At 37.7% G+C, this 22,123-nt stretch overlaps 1 protein-coding gene across 1 annotated transcript in view; it reads left to right on the top strand.

Moving 5' to 3' along the window:
- Nucleotides 1-9,036: 9,036 nt before the first annotated feature.
- Nucleotides 9,037-22,123, top strand: part of OPRK1 (opioid receptor kappa 1) — a 37,335-nt gene continuing 24,248 nt past the window's right edge. The window contains exons 1-2 of the mRNA XM_043977994.1: nucleotides 9,037-9,532; nucleotides 10,262-10,581. Of these exons, the coding sequence (XP_043833929.1) occupies nucleotides 10,325-10,581 (257 nt within the window). The 5' untranslated portion in view covers nucleotides 9,037-9,532; nucleotides 10,262-10,324. The remainder of the gene's footprint in view (nucleotides 9,533-10,261; nucleotides 10,582-22,123) is intronic.

Here is a 22,123-nt window from a genome sequence, read left to right as displayed (position 1 = left end):
GAAGTGATTTGTAAAACTGATTGTCTTTTTATTTTCTTCTCACTTCATTGATTTAAACAAATGTTTGTCAAAGGTCAAATTTACATATTCCCCAAAATATTTCTGTAGCTTTTCATAATCATCTCCATAATTATTACTAATCTCAGTATCAAACACTGTATTAACTAGTTCTTGGTTCTGCCCCCTTTTTAATATCTAAAGTTTTTATTGTTGCTTTCTTCCTTCCTTTTTTCCCATATTTTTAGAATTTAATTTTTTCCCAAATTACATGTAAAAACAAATTTTAACATCAATTTTTCAAACTTTGTGTTCCAAATTCTCTTCCTCAGGGCAGCTAGGTAGCACAGTGGATGGAGCACCAACCCTGGATTCAGGAGGACCTGAGTTCAAATCCAGCCTCAGATCCTTGATACTTACTAGCTGTGTGACCCTGGGCAAGTAACTTAACCCCAACTGCCTCACCGAAAAAAAAAAGGCATAACCAAATTCTCTTCCTCCCTCTTAACTAGTTCTTACACAGCTAGATGGCACCAGTGTATGATTAATAGGAACAAAGATTTGTAGGTAGAAGGACCCTTGAGGCCATCTAGCTCGACTTCTTGTTTTACAGATAGAAAAACTGAGATCCAGAATTTTAAGAAACTAGCCCAAAACAAAACAGGGAGTGGCAGAACTTGTATTAGAACACAGGTCCTCTGATGATAAATGTTTTTCTCTTCCACCTGTTGTATACTTCCTATTTATATAAGCAGTCGATGCTGTATTTTTGTTTGCCTTATGACTCATATTCACCTGAGTTCCAAATAATATGGTTGTACACTGTGGTGGAACAAAAGGAGCATTGAACTGGAAATCGGATGACTTGGGTTCTAGTGCTAGATGAGCCACTTAGTAGATTTTAGTTTCTGAGTAAGTTACTCTGAGCCTCAGATTACTCACCTGTAAAATGTGGATAATACTATCTGTTGTTTGTCCTTCATCCATGACAGATATCATGCCTTACAATGAATTGGAATTAAGTGAGGAAGGGCTGGGCAAAGTTATCAGCCTCACTTTTTCTGCCAGAGTCATCTGGGTCTAGAAGCCAGATATATTATCAGGATGCCTGAAAATGGCCCTGGATGTTTAGTGACTTGCCCAGTTACCACACAGCTAATAAGTGTCTGAGATGAGATTTGAACTCATATCCTCCCAACTTTAAGGCCACTGGTCTATCCACTGTGCCACCAGCTTCCCAACACCATCTAGTGTCTATCCCAAAGAATTGTGAGGGTCTAATGAAATAAAACATGGAAAGTGCTTACATAAGACTTAGAGCTTTATATAAATGTTGGCTAGTGTTACTGACTTTTCTGAGTCCCATGTTCCTCTTCCATAAAAATGGAGATAAGAATATATGTTTTATCTATCTCATAGTACTGTTATAAAGTTCAGATAAGATACTTTTCCATGTGAAAATACCCTACAAAATGTAAAGTATTGCCATTATCTCCAAACCATTGTTGTTTATATAGTACAGAGCAGATTTTGTTTTTACCAAAACAAACCAAACTTAAAATTATCTGCACCATTATGTAACATTCATATGCCAATCCTGTCCTTGTTTATTTTTTGTCATCTCCCCAGAAGCAATATTTTATCACACTTACTCCCTCTGCTGTTCATATTCCCTGATTTTCTTTTTTATTGAATTTGGGAACACTAAAGAACAGGGAAACAAACCCATCTCTGTAGCACTCAGTCCTAAAATATGCTTTCAATTGTCTCAATTGAATTTAACCTCTCTTTCCTGAAGGCCTACTATGGGGAAGTTAATGTGAAAGTTGCAAAATGCTCTGATTGGTCTAGTTCCTACTTACAGTAGATCATTTAAATATTTTATCATCTCTTCTGTATTTTCCAGAAACAAATTTTAATCCTGTTCTAGGACCACCAGAGCCTGGCTGTAGCCTCTGGCTCTCAATTTAAATAACACACTAAGTATAGCAGAAGTTTGAAGCAGATCATTATCATAAGAAAGAGGAATCAGGCAGAGCTTACATGATTATATACTATCAGCTATTGTGGCTGCCTTGCTTTGTGAGGAACTTGGTTTTTAGATTCTGAGAGCTATCTAAATAACTGTTAGTTTTCTAACACCAGGAGCATGTTCAACAAATAGTGTCATCAGGGGAAGGCTTGCAAGGAGCTTTAAATTGTTTACTGTTATTTTTACAGTCTTATGTCACCTGTTTGCCTCCTTGTCTCTGATGCATAGAATGCAATTAGCATATTTTTATGCCAAAACAAGTCTCCCAACTCTTAAATTTTGTTTGTGTTTTTGGTTTATCTCATGGGTATCCTTTGCTGTTCTTTTTTTTCAAACCTCTTCAACAAATACACCTATATACAAGGGAATGGAAAGGTAGTATGGTTAATAAGTTGATTTGTTATTACTGACCCAAATTATCGTAGCTGTGTGAAACATTCCATCAATTTTCCTTTCCATGCCCCTCTTACTGGTCCTTGAGGGACATCAGAAAACAAAACAAAACAAAATAAATGGAAAATAGGGATCATTCTTTACTTTCTGCAAATCCATGAAAGGCATTACAGTGCAGCCTATAAAGAGCCAACTTTGGGGCCAGAAAGACATGGTTTCAAGCGTTACCTCTGAAAAATACTGACTATAACTCTGGGCTGTCACTTAACCCCTCATTGTCCTCAACAACTAAGTGTTGCAAACCTTTATTGGTTGGAAAAGTTTTTTAATTAAAGATGTCCCTATACCAGTGAAAAAAACACTTATAGTCTTTCTCTTTACCACTATGTCTACCTAGAGTTAGTGGACCAATAAATAGATTCAGTAAAGGAATGGAGCAGCTCCATGCAAAGCTGCTTCCTAGGATCTGGATGTGTGGGCTCAGAGTTGGGTTAATACTATTCCCATATGACTCTTTTCTGGGCACACTGAACTGTCACTCCACTCCCATTATTATGGTACCATTTTGTAAGTGGACTTGGAAAATGTTATGTGGGTGGCCTGAGAAGTTCACCAGCCACAGAGGAGCATTTTATAAATATAAATTCTCATTTTACTTTGATTCTGTGGACATGACCTAAAAGTCCTGTCTTGCTGAACTGTATTCTCAGATATTATGGTTATTCATAAAACAAAAAGCATTCAGAGGTTGATTTTCTTTCTTAAAACTAATAGCTACCACAAAACAAAATGGAAAATTAGAACATTATAATCCAATGACCTAAGTGGTCTGGTGGTTTGAGATGGCTTTTCAAAACACTTAAGATTTTATTCTTGATGAATCCTGAATTAGATTGCCTACATCTAGAACACTTTCCCACTTGTGACCCTTTCCAGTTAAATTTCATGTTTCCCTCTTTACATCCTTGATATTTCAGTCAGAATGAATTACTAGGGGCAGCTAGATGGTGCAGTGGTTAAAGCACTGGCCCTGGATTCAGGAGTACCTGAGTTCAAATCCAGCCTCAGACACTTAACATGTACTAGCTGTGTGACCCTGGGCAAGTCACTTAACCCCAATTGCCTCACTAAAAAAAAAGAAACCAGAATGAATTACTAGCTGTTTCCCAAAGTTGTGACATTTCCAGCCTCTAAACATTTGCACAAGCTATCTCCCATACCTACAACACTCTCTATTTCTCATTTCTTTCTGAATTTTCCTTTTCCTTTCAGGTTCGTCTAAAGTGGAACCTTCTCCATGACACTTGAGAACCACAGCTGAAAGGGTTCTTTTCCTCCTCAAATTTTCAGCACTGTGCTTTGGTACCTTCATTGCATCCATTTTATTCTTCCGTGTATGATATTTGTCTGTGTACATGTTATAACCTCCCTAATAGAATCTAAACTCCTTAGGGAAATAGACTGTGTTGTTGTTTTTAACCTTTGTTTTCCCTGTACCTAACACAGTGCCTTGCATGTTGCCAGAGATTAATGTTTGCTACATTTAATTTGACTTAACCTCAAGGAGTTTTATTTATTACTGCTAATGAGTAGTCATAGAAAGAGATCCCAGCTTTGTGTACTGCACACGTGAAGCTATTTCTCATCCTAGCAGGATTCTGTATCCACCATCTCATGGTAGGTATGAAAGAAACAGCTATTGAATTAGGTTGTGATTTTTTACTGCTAAGTATCATGACAGCTTGAACTCCTTGCTATCAGTGAATTCGTTCAGTGGTAAAAAGAATCACGTTAATATTGGTCGTGAGAAAAGAATGGTTTTAGCCAATCCCTTGAACAATCAAATCCATGAGGGCATGGCATGGATCCCACAACTATTTAGGTGGAGGAGTTATGACAGGGGAGGATTATACTCATTGAAGCAATGACTAGATCACGAAAATGATCCCAGTTGGCAACATCTGTCCTCTCTCCTCTCAACCAAGCATGGGCCAATCTGATGGAAAAGAGAAGCATTGGTTTTAGAGATACAAGTGACCTTGGAGATTGAGTGCCACCTCATCATTTCATAGGTAGGAAAACCTGAGTAGGAGGAATATCGATGGCCAAGTATTTTGGAGATCACAGTGAGCATTAATTCAATGTTTTTACTTAGGAAAGCAAGATCAAGTTACCTAATATGCAAAATAGACTGTCAATTGCCAAAGGGTTTTCAGAAAGCATATACTTCTGAAACATATATCCTACCCAGAGGGGAACATGTTTGCTCAAGCACAATGTGTCTGGGCAAAAGATGACCCTGGTACATGGACTTTTCAAGAAGATTGGAAGACAAAGTGACAGTCAAGAAAATAGGCACTCAGCCCCCTCCTTTCCCAATGCTATTTGCTTTTGAAGGGACCCTAAAGGAAAGAAACAGCAAATTCCCCATGGGAAAAAAAAAACACTAACAGAATGTGTTCTAGGGCAAAAGAAACAAAAATAAAGGGAACCCAGCATAAAGAGAGGGAACTGAGACCACAGACAACCTGTGTCCTGCTTGCTTAGTAGTTGTAGACAGGTGAAGCACTTCAGGTTTCCTTCTGTTCTCTCAGGTGTCTATGAGTTTGATACATGCATACATCTTCAATTCTGTTAGGAGCCAGGGTGATTATGCATAGATACTGGTCTCTGTTATCCTAGAACTTTCCAAGCCTTGTCCCAGGGAATAGCATAGCTGGCATTGGGGAACTATAGAATTATAGAAACAGATCCAGAAGAGATTTTGAGGCCATGAGACCCAACTCTCATTTTATGAGTAAGGAAACTGAGGCATATAGATGTTAAGGCAGCTAGATGATGATGTGGCTAGAGCACTGGACTGGAAATCAGGACGATAAATTTAAATCTAGCCTCAGACACATATTACCTGTTTGACCCTGTGCAAATCATTTTACCTCTGAAAGGAAGATATTGACAACCTATCTCTTGTGGTTATTGTGAGGACAAATTTTGAGAGATAATATTTGCAAAGCACTTTGTAATCATCAAATTTCTTTAGAAATTCTAGCTATTACTATTAGTTATGTGACTTACTCGAGTTCACACAGATAATGTCTGATGTGGAATTTGAACTGAGTTCTCCCCAGTTTTAAGTCTGGTATCTTCTCCCATCACAATGCTGATCAGTATGACATGGACTTCACCTCGCCATTTGGAGGAGCTGGATCCAGGGACTGACTGGAATTTGTAGTCCATATCTATATTACATGTTGTATCAAGATACCTGGAGATGGATTTAAACTGATTGAATTGGATAAGGCCACTGACTGTTGACTGCTTACTAGATTGTAAGCACATCTGGCAGGTACTTGAGGGTACTTAAGAAGGTATTGTTCTCAGAAGCCAAAAACTTTGAACTTTACATTGAGACACTAGCCAATCAGCTTGAAGAACCTCGAATTTCTTGGAGGAGAACATGAAGGAGGAAGTGGACACTGGCGACAGAATGCTTGCTTTTTTTGGTGCAAGAGATCGGTGTGGTGGCAGAAGATTTCAGAAGGGGGAGTTTAGGAAGGTTAGGATTGCCAGGTTATAGGAAATCTGTTCTCAATCTTTCTCTTTCTTTTACTATCTTTCAATAAACCCTTAAAAAACCTAAACTCATTTATCAGTGATTTTTAGTCAGTTTCCCCCAAAACTGGGGGGACAGATTAGAACCCACATTTAGAATTTTAAATAACACAATGTGAATAATGCTTCTGCTTTTATTGCCTTTTATTTACTCTTAGTAAATGGTTAATAAATTAATTACCCTAAAAGAAGTAAATATATGAGAAACTCTGTCAGAGATGTAATAATGGGAGTTGATAAGTAGGTGGAGAAGGGGAGCAACAAACTGAATAAAAGGATTAGAAGGAAATATACACACCCCTAGACTAATGGAAGATGACAAACACCTGGAAACTACTCATACAGGGACAGAGCTAAGAGTGATTGCCAGCTACTTCCCTGAGTTCCTGAGGGGAGGTACAGGCAGGTTGTCTGATAGATACAGTATTGCTTGGTATTGAGTGGGCCACATTATTTTTTTTAAGTTATGATAGGTAGCAGCTAGGTACTATGATAGGTAGTACACTGTATAGAACACTGGCCCTGAATTTCAGAGGACTTGTGTTCAAATTTTCCCTCAGACACTTACTAACTGTAAGACCCTGGGCAAGTCACAACCCTGATTGCCTTAAACAGCTGGGGTCATAGTCAGTCTTCCTGATATATGTCTTGCTACTGGATTCAGATGGTTCTGGAGGAAAGAGTAAGGTTGGTTACCATGCACACCCTTCCCTCACTTAAATCCAATTCAATGCAAGTCGTGGCATCAACCTGGTGTCATGGTCCTCTTTGAGAATGAAGGAAAAACAATAACAATTTTCAGAAATTATATATAATATTGTTTCCTTAATTTTAAAAATTTCACATACCATAGGCATAGTCAATCTATTCTAATACATTCAGTTATGATTACATTTTTTCCTCAGTAGAAAAAATGCAGGATTTGCAATCAGAATAGAGTTTAAGCTACTGTTCGTTGTTGCTATGAAATAACCATGTAAAAGGCAAGTTGTAATGTAACATATTCCTCTATATTTCCCCCAGGGACAGATGCTTAATAAATATTTATTAAATAATTGAGTGAAGGCTATCTAATATTTGAATCATGCTTTTGACTTTTTTCAAAGCCCTTTATCATTGGCTTAGGAGCGGAAGGAAATTTAAACATCATCTAGTCCAATTCCTTCGGTTTAAAAGTGAAGAAAGTGTGGATGGAGCACCGGCCCTGGAGTCAGGAGTACCTGAGTTCAAATCCGGCCTCAGACACTTAACACTTAACTAGCTGTGTGACCCTGGGCAAGTCACTTAGCCCCAATTGCCTCACAAAAAAAAAAGTGAAGAAAGTGAGGAATCAAAGGCAAAATAACTTTTCCAAGGTCAGTAGTAGCAGAATCAGTATTTGAACTCAGCTTGATTCCCAACCTATTGTTCTTCTCCCTACTAAAGCATTTAATGAAGACCGTCTAGAATTAGCTTTTTGTTCATGTCACCCCAGGTGAAAAATAACATATATATAGTATACATATACTTGTGTGTATATGTATATATGTATGTATGTGGTTGTGTGAGTGCATATAGTTGTGTCTCTGTGTGGGTGAATATGAATATGTGTTTATGTCCACACATATAACATATATGTAAATGTGTATATAAATAATCTAAACCTCTATACCGTGGATAACATTTAAAAAAGTTATTTGTCTTTATAAGTTTTATCAATCCCGTGATTAAATCTTATATGTTTGAGAGCCAGACTCCGTAGAAGCGTCTGGTCTGAGTGTATACAGAGATACTCTAGTTTCCCTTAGCAACAAGATCCACCTGAAGGTTTTTTAAATGCTCCTCCTATTTAAGGTTTCATTTTATTCTATTTATTTGGCAAAGAATGAAGACATAGAGATGGATAAATGTTTGTATATCTGTATGTGTATATATGTGCATATAGGCATGCATATCATTTATATATCATTTGTCCCAAAATTCTTCATGCACTTTGAGACACCCTATATGTCTCTACAAATTTATACTCATCAGCAGTTTGTATATGTACATATACACATATTTATATATATGCACATGTTCACATACATACATACATATAAATATAATATATACACCCATACACATACACCAGTATAGACACTATATCTGTATGTATACAGTTATGGTGCACATCTGTGTATATATAACTAAAGCAAACAGTTTATTTTTAATGTTCTCTAGAAGACTTAGTTAAGTATCTCAATACTAGTAATGGAGAGGGTGGGTGTATAGAGAGTGAACAAAGCTATTGTTACAGTCAGGATGAGGGAACTGAAAGGAATTAAATAAACACAAATATCCTATTTAAGTCTTAAATCAGATTTTGTAATCTGTTCTCATTATAACTGACTCGTTTCCACCTGCCTCTTCCTTATCTATCTTAGGAAGAGGTAAACCAGCTCTAACTTTTCTTCTGACCCAAAGTAATTATTTCCTGCAAGTTGTTCCTACAGTTACAAGATCACAGATTTAGAACTGCAAGAGACCTCAAAGGTCATTCAGACCCACACTTCCATTTTATAGATGAACAAAATGAGGCCTTAAGTGCCTTTTGCAGTGTCACTAGGTAGCAAACAGCAAAGCTAGAATTTGAACCCAGAGCCTTTCAGTCCACATTCATAGCTCTTTCCACTATGTAGTTCAAGATATGCCATGCACTGTAACTCCCAGCATTTCTTCCCAGTAGCACCATCCTTGCTTACATAAGACTTGCATGTCTTTCTTCTAGACGTTTACAAATTAAGGGAAACAAACACAGCAATCTCTAGATTCTGGGTTATGAGAACAAAACAGAGGAAGCCATGTTGAAGCATAATGACCTTTCAAAGAAGTGTGTACTTTGGGGGTGATTTTTATGAATTCAAGGGGGCATGCCTGGATTGGGTTAGTAAGGTCAGTGTTTCACAGGCAGAGAACACTGAATATTGCTGTAGCAACAGCCTCAGCAGGGACTTTAACGAGCTTTGTCTTGAAGACTTGGTGATGGGGACAGGAACTTTGCCAAGTGTGTAAAAATATGTACAGTTTACAGCAGGGTCGCCCTTTCTCCCTGGTCTATCTTCCTTTTCAGTGTTTCACTGCCTGGGAGTTGAGTTAGAAGTCATGTGAGCCTGACAGCTTGTAAGCTGCAGTGGAGACAGAGCTAAAAGAGAGTGTGTGCCCATTAGTCCAGAGCGCTGTTGGCTGGAGAGGCTGGCAGAGAACTGGCGGCGTCAACAGGAGTCGGAGCCAGGCGAACGACAGGGGGGAAAGGGAGAGTCGGCAGCGGTTGCTGCAGCTGTAGCTGCAGCCGCTAACTCACACCAATAACAACAAAAACCCATTGCTTTGCTCCACTGGGGCTTCACCTCGTGGCGCAGATGTGCCAGCACATCCAGCACTGAGGCTGTCCGGCCAGCGAGTACCTGGGAGATCTAAAAGAGCTCGCCTGGACTTTGAAGAGGCACTGTCCAGGGGCGATCCTGCAAAGGGACAGAGGTGAGCTTCGTGGGGCGACGGGGTGTTTTTCCATTTCATTGTCCTTGGGGATGCCGAGTCCATCCTTCCCCAACCTTCTTCCACGGGTTACACCGGTGTGGGAAGAATTCAGGGTCAGGGCGCGCTTGTAACATAACACGGGAAGAAGAGTCCCTTTCATTGTAGCTTCATAGCATACCACCCAATTCACCCACGGTCTGTCAAGGATAAGGAAACAGCAACTTGTGTGTGTGTGTGTGTGTGTGTGTGTGTGTGTGTGTGTGTTCGCATGTTTGATCTGTGCTCTCACCTTCTTCATTAGTATCCTAAAGCTCTGTCTAGACACTTTGGGGGGGGGGAGGGGGTGGCGAGCTGATGTTTCGCCCTGGGGGTGGGGTGGAGCGTGTGGACCTGGAACAATGTAAAAAGTCTCTCCCCTTCAAAGTAGCCCAGTGGTGCATAGAAGAGAGAGAGTTGTGGGTTTGGAGACAGAGTTTTCATCCTGGCACTGTGATTTACAACACTCGTGTGCCCTTGGGCAATCGTTTGCCCTCTCTGGATGTCGATGGACTCATCTGTGCATGTGTAAAATAAAGGGTTTAGACTAGATCTCTAAAGTCGGTTCCTCCTTCAGATCCACGGTTCTGTGTTCCTTTATGCTTCGTGAAACTTGAGATTTGCACAAGGAAAAAGTTTGCCTCGCGTTTCTCCCAGCACCCATAGACACTCTTTCTTTTCTCCCTTCCTCAGGCTTACGTATCTTCTGGCTTCCAGCCTCCTTGTCCCCTTCATTCTGCTCCAGCCTGCCTCTCAATGGAGTCCCCCGTGCAGATCTTCCGCGGGGATCTGGGCCCGACCTGCCCCCCAGGCTCCTGCCTGCTGCCCAATAGCAGCAACTGGTTTCCAGGATGGGCCGACCAGGATAGCAACGAGAGTGACAGCTATGAGGACCAGCAGCTGAACCACACGCACATCTCCCCTGCCATCCCCATCATCATCACAGCGGTCTACTCCGTGGTGTTTGTGGTGGGCTTGGTGGGCAACTCATTGGTCATGTTTGTGATCATCAGGTAAGGAGAATAAGAGGACAGGTGGGAAGGAGAAGGAATGGACGCCCTGTCTACTTTTTAGGGAAATCAGAAAACCAGGAAAGGGGTGGATGGTCCACTCAGGCTGGCGATCTGGAGCGCCCCCCGGAGACAGAAATCTCTTAATGAGATCAGAGAAAGAACAGCACAAGATTCAACCTCTTGGGGGATGGGGGTGGGGAGAGTCGGTCCTTGCTAGGTTCTGCACATGTCGGACTTTTTTTTCTCTTTTTTTTCTTATGGAAAGGTTTGGTGGAAATACATTTTCAAAATCCTCTGGCAAACACGCGCGCGCACGTACACACACACACACACACACACACACACACACTTCTAGGTTTTCTATGATTCATCAGATTAGTGTTGTCATTGTGGAGTGAAAATCCAATATTCCATTAAAGTCTGATGGTATCTACATATGCCTTTCCAATAACTTAAATTCCACTCTATAAATTACAGGGGGGAAACAAGACTATTCTGTTGAAATATTAACAGCTTCAGTTTGTAAGCCTTTTGTCTTTCCTAATTATGTATTTTGAGGGAAGGAATTATGGATTTGTGAGATTTTACAATATTGCTTTGATGTTTTCAGCCATAGAAAATGAAGATCATCATTCTCTTGTATTTTGATGAACATCATTCTAGGTTTAGAAATGTCCCTGGGTGACATGAGTATGCTGGAATTCTGACTCCTGAGAACATCTAGCAAAGCTTTGCCCACTTTCCAAAACGCTTTACCTGTGTCCTGATATGGAATCTTGATAAGTTAGACATACATCACAGAGACAAAATGCATGTTAAAATAAATGATAAAGATGTGGGTTACCCAACTTAATGAAGAGAATGACATAGTAATATACATATTTTTCTTTTAATCGCGAATTGGGTTTTAACGCAGGGCATTTATTTATCCTTTTTCTTAGGAACAGAAACCACATTAAGAAAGATATTTGATCAGTGAATTTGATTTTTGCTTCCAGATATTTAGTTGTATTTTTCCAAATATACATGTGATCACATTTTTTAAAATGCACAATCTGTCAGTTAATCTCCCAAGTGTATCTTTTAAAACTAATTTCACTCACTACTGAGTTTGCTAAACTACCTTAGTAAACTTGTTTCTTGTAATTTATTTCATGTTGCAGGAGTTCAAATATTGTATTGGAAAGGACTAAAACAAGAGGGAATCTACTATAAGAACAAAATGTTCTCAGTCTTTATTAATTTTACTATTAATCTCCATGAAAAAGATTATGTGACAGAAAGGAGATAGGAGCGAAGTTTGTGATTTTAAATGAAATTACTTTTTTAACTTTGGTATAGGAGGTTTAAAAAATTTTAAATGTACACAAATGAAAGTTATTAATAGTGAATCAATATGTATTTCTACTTCATAAAATATGAAATAGACATTATTATAGTATTTGCTAAGTGATTTATTGAAATCTTTAGTTTGGAACAAGCTTCTCTAACCTTTGTGCAGAGTAGTTCTAGGGTGAGTGCCTTCTTCAATCTTGACCGAAAGGTATGAAAGAGTCCTAGGAGATATGAAGAGATACCCTTAGTAGTGGTATTCCAGGATGTCAATCATATGAGAATTCTAAATGTCAGAAGCGAGCAAAAAATACTATGTAAAAAATTGTTCAGGAGTCACTTAAAATTGAATGCTAAATATGCATATAAAATCCATGGCAATTAAAAGTTAAAATATACTAGTTACAGATATAGTTAAAGTCAAATCAAGATTAGCTAAGTGAGATTTTTGGCAAAAGAATTTTTCTTAAAATCCTTGGGGATTAAATCCAACATTAAATGGAGAGTTTGTTCTTTGAATACATTCTTGAAATGGTGGTAAAATCTGAGCTTTATAGCTTGAGTAAGTGGAAAAGCTAAAAATGAATCTGAGTGATAGACAATCAAAAGGGGTTAGCAAATATAACCTTTGTGTAAAGGTTAAAATACCAAGAATATTTAGCTTAGAAAAAATACACTAAAATTGAAAGGAAGCTAAAATAATGGATGTTATAAGGTCAGTTGTTTTCTTTCTTGTCAGACAAAAGAACTACAGTACTCTATTATATGTACACATGCATGCGTACATGTATAGGTTACACATATATGCATTATTTCATGTTTGTTTATATGTATATACAGATACACACACACATATATATACACAGCAACAATCATCAAGTTTGATATATGGAAGCAGTGACACTGAATTTAGTAAATAGTGGAATGTTTTCCTAGAGAAAAGTAATCTCTCTGTGGAGGGTTCAACATCTTCCCCCCCCAAAATAACCCTAAATAAACCTAGAACTAAAAACTCCATGGAGACTTGACTATCTAAAGTGTTTCACTTCAGTCTAGTAAATAATAGGTTACCCCAAATATGAAAGGCCATGCGGCATAATTGCTAGAAAACTGGCCTGAGAGTCTGGGTTCGAGTTCTGGGTTCAAGTCCACGCATTGATTATGACTCATGGCAAATCATTTAACCTCTCATTCCCCCTTGGGAATTCTCTAAGACTATTAGCTGCCAATTTGTATTGGTAAAATATATTTCTTTAGAAGATATTTCCTACATCAATGAAATCATAGTCCTGGATGTGTGTTTGTGTGTATACACACAAAAGCTTATATTGCATAATTATTTAGGTATTTTAATATAAGTATTTATAAAAAGGCGTATATGTGTGTATGTATGGGCAGCTAGGTGGCACAACGGATAGAGCGCCAGCTCTGGAGTCAGGAAGACCTGAGTTCAAATCAGGCCTCAGATATTTGCTAGCTGTGTGATTCTAGGGAAGTCACTATACCCTGTTTGCCTCAGTTTCCTCATCTGTAAAATGAGCTGGAGATGGAAATGGCAAACCACTTCAGTATCTTTTCCAAGATAACCCCAAATGGGGTTGTAAAGAATTGGACATGACTGAAACAATTGAATAACAACTGTGGGTACACACATACACACACACACACACACACACACACACACCAATCAATAAAAATTTTTAAGTGCCTATTATATGTCAGATACTGTGCTAAACCCTGGAGCTATATATAATATGTAAACTATACGTCACATATCTTTGTATATTTTGCTCTCTCTTGTACACATATTATATATACAAGATATACATATACCTCCCAAATTATATATGTATACATATATAATTCACACATATATTTATGTCTATATATTATATTCATTAAATTTATCCCACCCTCTATATCTTCATATATTCATATGTGGTATATATAATAGTTATATACGTAGTATATATAATATACACATATACATACACATATATGTAGTAGTTGAACAAATAATTGCTTTGTTTGGAGCATAGCTGATGAATTATATAATATAAGGGACAGAAGCAGGCCAGGGCTTTCACGGAAGATCATTAATTTTTGTATTGTCTAAGAACTGCACCACATTCACTTTGCTGAGACTCTGAATGCACTGGAAAAAGACAGTGTTTGAGCATCCCCAAATTATTACTAGCTTATCTAGAATTGGAACTATGTACAATTGTACCTCAATCAACCAAGTTGATTTTGCTAGGGAAAGCAAATGCTTATGTAAGGGTAGAGTTTAGTGAAAGATGAGGAGGATTTGATCAAGAGATCCCAAGACTTCCCCCCGTCAGACCAGTTGATGAAATGATACAATCTAAGATAGGTAAGAAAATCAAGGTGTTAAGATCTTAAATGAAGTTCAGAAAGTATTTATATGTATTACTTGTTTATAAGTTATGATAGTGTTCTTTAGCCATATGGATGGAATGAGAAAGTGCTAACCATTCCTCCTTTAGGAGAGATGAAAAAGTTTATGATTCAAACTTGATGAAATTAGAAGGAAACTAAACTGGCCAAACAATTAGCTGGCTCTCTGCTGGTCTTTTAAAGGGCCAAGAACATGTTTAAAAATGTAGGTTGAAGCAGGACTCAGAGGAATGTGGGCTCTGTGCATCAGTAAGAGCCAGCTTGGGAGCTGAACTCTGAGGAGAATAGGCATAAAGGGTCCAGTACATGACCTTAAAAGAGATACTATACCCAAGAGAAACAGCATGAGAGCACTACAAGGAGAAAGAGATTTGAAGCGATGGAGTGTTTGTTCTTTATGTGTGTGCCTCTCTGCTAGTGTACTCTGTGGAAGCCCACTCTTCCCATTTATGATGTGTGTAGTTGTGGCCCAGTATGACCCAGATTTATGACACTAGTGTTCTATTACTTTTGTTCTTATGGGTCCCTCTTTGCATTGAGTTATTTGTGTCTATTAGCTGACTACTAAAGGTAAGCATAACTGTCATTTGACACTGCGACCCTGGGCAAGTCACTTAAGACCTGATCTTGAAGGAAACAAGGGATTCTCTGAGGTGGAGGTAATGAGGGACAGTATTCAAGACTTGGGGGATGGCTGATACAAAGTTATAAAGATGGGATACACACATATGTATATGTGTATATACATATACACACACACACACACACATATATATATATATATATGCCGCATTCTACTCCAATTGCCTGTTGGATCTTTCAAGCTGTGTGTCCTTAAACTCAACATGTCTAAAATGGAATTATCTTTGCCCCTCCCAAATTTCCTTATTTCTATTGAAATAAATTCTGCTTATCCTCCCAGAGTCCCAAATTCATAATCTCAACATCATCTTGGACTCTTTATCCTCCCCAACCCTATATGTCCAATCGGTTATATAATCTTGCTATTTCTACCTTCACAATACTTCTTGTATTCAACCCCTTTTCTCCACCCAAACCACCTTAATCAAGGATCTCATTACTTTTTGCCTAGATTATTTAAATAGTCTCATAATTTGTCTCCTTAATATTCCACTCCACCTTATACATTGCTGCCAAAGTAATTTTCCTTAAGAATAAATCTTGGGGGGGGGGCGCGGAGCTAGGTGGCACATTGGATAGAGCACCGGTCCTGGAGTCAGGAGGACCTGAGTTCAAATCCGACCTCAGACACTTAACACTTACTAGCTGCGTGACCCTGGGCAAGTCACTTAACCTCAATTGCCTCGCCAAAAAAAAAAGAATAAATCTGGGGGCAGCTAGGTGGCATAGTGGATAAAGCATAGCCCTGGATTCAGGAGGACTTGAGTTCAAATCTAACCTTAGACACTTGACACTTACTAGCTGTGTGACCCTGGGAAAGTCACTTAACCCTCATTGCCCAACCAAAAAAAAAAAAAGAAAAAAAAGACTTTCCTTATGGGGCAGATAGGTGGCGCAGTGGATAAAGCACTGGCCCTAGATTCTGGAGGACCTAAGTTCAAATGCAGCCTCAGACACTTTACACTTACTAGCTGTGTGACCCTGGGCAAGTCACTTAACCCTCATTGCCCTGAAAAAAAAAAGTAAATCTGACTATATGACTCCTCTATTCAACCAACTAACCAACTCCTATGGTTTTCTATCATATCTGGTATAAAAGACAATTTCTTACTTGGCTTTTATAGCCCTATTCAACTTGTCCCCAACCTATCTTTCCAAGTGTCGACATTCTTATTCTTTCTAGCACACCCTGTGACTCTGTTAAACTGACTTTCTGTTCATCATATACAACATACAATTTTCTCTATGAGATTAGTGGCACAGTGAATATCTGGGCTTAGAGTCAGGAAAACCCGAGTTCAAATTTGGCCTCATACTTCCTAGCTGTACGACCCTAAGCAAGTCACTTAAGCCCTGGTTGTTTCAGTTTCTTCAAATTTAAAATGGGAATAATAATAAACTTTTGTTTCCCAGGGTTGTTGTGAGGATCAAATGTGATAATGTTTATGTAAGTGATTATTTGACAATATTTGACACATATTAGACATTATATAAATGCTTATTCTTTCCTCCCAGCTCTTCCACCTTTCCATGCCTTTGCACTAGCTATCCCCCTCCCCCCCATGCCTGGAATGCACTCATTCCTTACTAACATTCTCAAAGAAGCCTTTCTTGATCCCCCAATAGTTAGTGGCCATTCTCCCAAATTACCTTATATAATTTAATATTATATTATTATTTAAATGTAAATATATTATATACGCAGCATAAATATTTATTTTGCATTTATGCTATATATATTATATGTTTATATTTTTTCTCATTGAACTCTAAGCTCATTATGTTTCTTATAGCACAGCAATATTCCTTTGCATTCATGTGCCACTATTTATTTATCCATTCCTCAAATGATGGATATCTACTTTGTTTCTGAGACTTTGTTATAAGATAAATGTTATTACAAATATTTTGGTGTATTTTGGTGCTTTCTTCATATCTGTGACCTCTCTGAGGTATAAGTAGTGTAATCTCTAGTCAAAGAGTATAGATAGTTTAGTCATTTAATTTCAATAATTCCAAATGGTTTTCCTAAACATTTGTTCTAATTCACAGATGCACCAACAATGCATTAGTAAGCCTGTCATCCCACAATACCTCCAACATCTTTTGTCTTCTTTGCCAAATTTCAGAATTTAATGTGAAACGTGAGGGTTGTTTTGATGTACATTTTTCTTATAATTAGTGATTTTGAGCCTTCTTTCACATAGTTAATCATTTAAATTCTCTTGAGAACTGTTCATATCATTTAACTCCTTATTTATTGGGGAATAACTTTAGGTTTTTATACCTATATCTATCATCTATCTATGTATATATCTAGAAATATAGATACATATTTAAGTGTAAATAGTTGGAGGTATAGATAGATATCTATTAGTTGTTTACCTAACTTGAATATGAAACCTTAACTGAGAAAATTCTTCATTTTTTGTCCTTAGCACAGTACTTGACACATAGTAGGAGTTTGTTGTTTGATTGATTGATTCCATGTTTACCCTTGTCATTTTCCCATAGTGTTTTTAAAATAATTCTTCCTAACCTCTCATGAATCCTCTTTTATAAGCACAGTCTTTCCTTAGCCTTAACAGGTACATCATCAGATTTGAATTGGCTGCTTATTTCCTCCTATTCCCCCATTGCAGTAGTTGTGTTCCAAAAGGACCATTTTCTCTTCCTTAAGAGTGTTTTAAGAGAGCATTTAAAAAACAAACAAACAAACAAAAACAACAACCAGCGTTTTCAAATGGAAGCTTGGCTTCATTGCAGCTGTCTACAATGATTAGTTAAACAGCTTAATGTCCTTCGTTTTAAAATACATAATCACATCTGAAGTTGAAAAAGAAGTTTGAATTAGCAAGTTGATGAGCCAGTAGCTCCATGGCTGTCAAGCTAAAGTTTGACAATCAAGTCATGAATTTTACTTCAAAAATATCTTGTAGAGCATGCCAACATTTCATTTTCCCCCAAAAGATCAGGCTGGTTTTCCACAGGAATTTATTTCTAACTGAGAATAGTGTCCCTCCAATCAATCATTTTACTTTCTTTCTTGAGCAATAATAGATCTAGTGTAAACTCTGTGGCTGTCATTTCCTACATTACTGATTTGATTTTTGGATGAACTTAGTATCTTGCCTTAGGAGGTTACTTCCTTGGCTACAATTGCTATCATGCTGTTCCTCATCCAGTTCCTTCTGTGATTTGGCTTATGAGCCAAATTAGTGGTACAAGTAATTCTACACACTTGAATATATCATCACAAAAAGTTGGCTTCACAGTGATAGAGATTTATTTCTTAAATAGGTAGCAGTTTTGGGTTGGGGGTGGGGTTGTTTAATGTGTTAGATGAGAAAAGAATCAAATGAATTATATGGAATCATTTTGGCATAACAGATATTTACATACAGTATAAGTAATAATACATAGCTTAATTATTATAAAAATCCAGGAATTTGAATGATTTAAAAAAATGATTGACACCCAAGGAAACTCAGACCTGAGTCAGATTTAGAATATAAAATATTAGTTTTAGAAAAGACCTTTATAATCATCTAGTGTAATCTTGCACTCAATTTAGGATTTTTACTAGGGGCAGACTATGAACAAAAAAGTGGGTTGCCTGAATTTAAGGATACTCTAGAATGGTGTCTGCATAAGTGGCTCCCTCATAATATACCACCATTTCTATGAAAACTGAAGAATTTCATAAAATATATCAGTGTATTCAAAACTATCCAGATGTTCAACATTTTTGCAGATAAAAAAATCAAGTTGTTTGCAACTTACAGTTTTCAACTGGATCTTGGATATTATGAAAACAAACTATGTATGTAGTAGAACTATGAATTGCAATGTAGTTGAGCTGAAGACAGATTCATGACTAATAATACTACTGGAAACTATGGTGCCCATTCCTAATAATATCTCTCTCTCTCTCTCTCTCTCTCTCTCTCTCTCTCTCTCTCTCTCTCTCTCTCTCTCTCTCTCTCTCTCTCTCTCTCTCTCTCTCTTTCTTTGTGTCTGTCTGTCTCTGTCTCCCTCTCCCTCTCTCAGTCTCCTCTCTGTCTCTCTCATTTGGGATAGTATAGGCACAGCTGTGGTTCTGCTCTTACTGGTCAGTAAACATATTAAAACATAATTTTGGCAATGGTAGCAGTAGCAACACCTGTCTGCCTTAATATTCAGGGTAAATGTTCTACCACCTTCCTGACTGCAGCCTGGCTCCCTTTATCTTTTATTTTTGCCCACATAGAGTTAATAAAGGCAAGAGAGAAAAGATATGGAGGATATATGAACCTGGCCATTTCATGATAAATGAGCAATAAAAGTAAGGTCATTGGAAATAATTGGATATAATTTATGCTGCTTGACTAACTTAGTTGCACATTAAGTTACTACTGTTGCACATTGGCATTATCAATTTTCATTTACTGAATTTTGTCCAAGCCAAATGGAGATTTTTTAAAATGCCAAATTACTTTCCCTTAATAAAGAAACAAATTGGAGTGACAAAGCATTTAAATGGATATTTAGCAAATTTCACTGAGATTTTTTGAAGGTGTTTGAAGAATTTAGTGAATTGGATTCTGATTATATTTTCAAATTAGTTACTCTGGCAACTCAGATGCAGCATTCATTAATTCTGATTATTTTAGATATTTTTGAGCATAAATCCATGCATGCTACATATCTGAAAGACAGGGCTAAGGGAAAGGAATAATTATGTGTGCTGATAAATCAGTGCCCAAAATTTTGCCTAACTTTGTACATCTATTCGATTTCTGAAAAATAGAGCGTTACATTCTCCCTAATGGTTGTTATAATTTTGAAATAATTAGGTATTTAAATAATTATACTAACCTTTCAAATCCCAGGGTAGCACTCAGTGGTTTATTGATTGATTAGTGATACTTTATAGGATGACATTATCTTCCAGATTTTCAAACTGTTTTTAAGATAAATTGAGCCCTTTAAGGGCCCATAAAAAATAACATTTTTTCAAGTGCCTTTTTTTTCACCCAAGAGGTGTCTTTCTATAAGCTTCCAAGGACACGTAGAAATATGGTAAAATGGGGAGAAAAAAGAAAAGCTTTGGCCTTGGCATCAGAGGACCTACCTATTACTTCTTTGTCCATGGCTAAGTCTATTAAATTCTCTGGGCTTCAGGGGCAGCTAGGTGGCGCAGTGGATGGAGCACCGGCCCTGGAGTCAGGAGTACCTGAGTTCAAATCCAGCCTCAGACAATTAACACTTACTAGTTGTGTGACCCTGGGCAAGTCACTTAACCCCAATTGCCTCACTAAAAAAAAAAAAATTCTCTGGGCTTCAGTTGCCTGATTTCTAAAATTAGGGATTTGGACTAGATGACTTGTCAGATTCCTTCTGGCTCTAAATTCATGATATATTATACCAAGGCAGTCCTTTTAAGCATATTCCTGCTTAAACTCTCCCCCACCACTATTTGGCCATTATACTAATTGTTTCAATTCCATATCCACTATCATCATACATTGTATATACGCCCGTCCACATAGGGTTGGATTTTTTGAACCTCTTCCATAACTCTGGCTCCTCACTGCCTTCTACTCCCACCCTCATTCTATAGGAATACTAATGTCAGCAGAAGTGGAAAGAACAGTATTGAAGGAGATTGTACAACTCATATGAATTTTGACATTTCTCTTCACCAACATTCTTAAGGGTCCCTCTGGCCTGAACTTTAGCTTGGTCCTTAAGTCCTCGTCTACCCATCCAGCCTTCTTTTCAGGGGTGTGCTGGCACGTCTTAGCTCTCTGAAAATGTGAACATGACACACTTTTAACTTTAATCTGCATTGTCAACACATTCTCTGTCACTTTCTTAATTTAAAACCCCAACAAAACAACAAATCAAGGCCTAATTTGTAATATTTGCTGATTTCAGAGTGAAAATGCTCACCCTTAAAATGTAACAGTTGGTTCTCTCCATCCAATATGAACTATCTCCAGTACACCCCTTTTTATCTTCTACTATTTTTCTTCAGAGTTCCTGAGTTCCATGATATTCCAATAGCCTTATGATCATTGGCAACTCCAGGTCTTTTGTGGCTTTTGCTGCCCAGAATATCCTATTTTTCCTGCCCCTTCAGTTCTTCAAGATCCAGTCGAAAACCTACCTCCTCTACTTGACCTTCTACAACAAGCTCATATTTATGAAATGATTTTAGGGAAATATAATGATTTGTTCAAAGGAAATCACAGACTCTTACAGTTAGGAGGGACCTCAAATGCCATCTATTTTAACCCAAACAAGAGTTCCATCTGCAGCATCTTCCTTAAAGACCTTTCATGTGCAGAAACTAATTACCTCTCACAGAAACTCATTCCATTCTTCACAGGATTATAAATCAAGAAGTAGTAGGGCACTTCAAGGTCATCACATCCAAACCCTTTTTACAGATAAGGCCCACAGAGATGAAATGACTTGACTAAGGTAATATATAGAATAAATTGCAAAGCTTCAATTTGAAATAAGGTTCTCTAACTCCAAGTTAATGCCCCTTTCACTGTTCCATGCTATCTTTGAGCTCTAGTTAATAAACATTTTTTTTTTCTTAATTGAGCTAAATTTTGCCTCTCTTCAATTTTCATCAATTGCTTCTAAATCAGGCTTTGTTAGCCAAGCATAGCAAGTGTAATTCCTCTTTCTTGTGGAAGTTCTTTGAACACTGAACACAGCTTCTTGTTTTCCCTAAGTCTTCTCTTCTCTAAACACCCCAATTTCTTTAAGTGATCTTCAAAGCTATTCATTTCATGATGGGTCAGCTGACCAGGGATCAAGTACTGGCTTTTTTACAAATTACATGTATGCCCTTGGACAAGTCACTTCATCTCTCTAATTTTTTTTTAATTTAAGAAAAGTTTGAGACATTTTTGTGGTATTTATAGTATTATGTCAAAGTACATAAGGGTATGCATAACTGCTGTTGTGGTGTGGTTTTTAAAATAGTTTCTGATTTAAGGAAATCTAATTTGCATTTAGAGGCAGTTGGGCAATAATCCCCTGACTGTTAGTGACAACACGAGTGCTTGGCTGATGTCCAACACTCATCAAGAACACTGTGCAGAGAAGAAATGGCTGGAATACCAGGGCATACTATCATTTTTCTTTTTTA

Source organism: Dromiciops gliroides, chromosome 1 (genome assembly GCF_019393635.1).
Source record: "Dromiciops gliroides isolate mDroGli1 chromosome 1, mDroGli1.pri, whole genome shotgun sequence".
NCBI lineage: Eukaryota > Metazoa > Chordata > Mammalia > Microbiotheria > Microbiotheriidae > Dromiciops > Dromiciops gliroides.
This window is presented reverse-complemented; position numbering and strand designations above follow the sequence as displayed.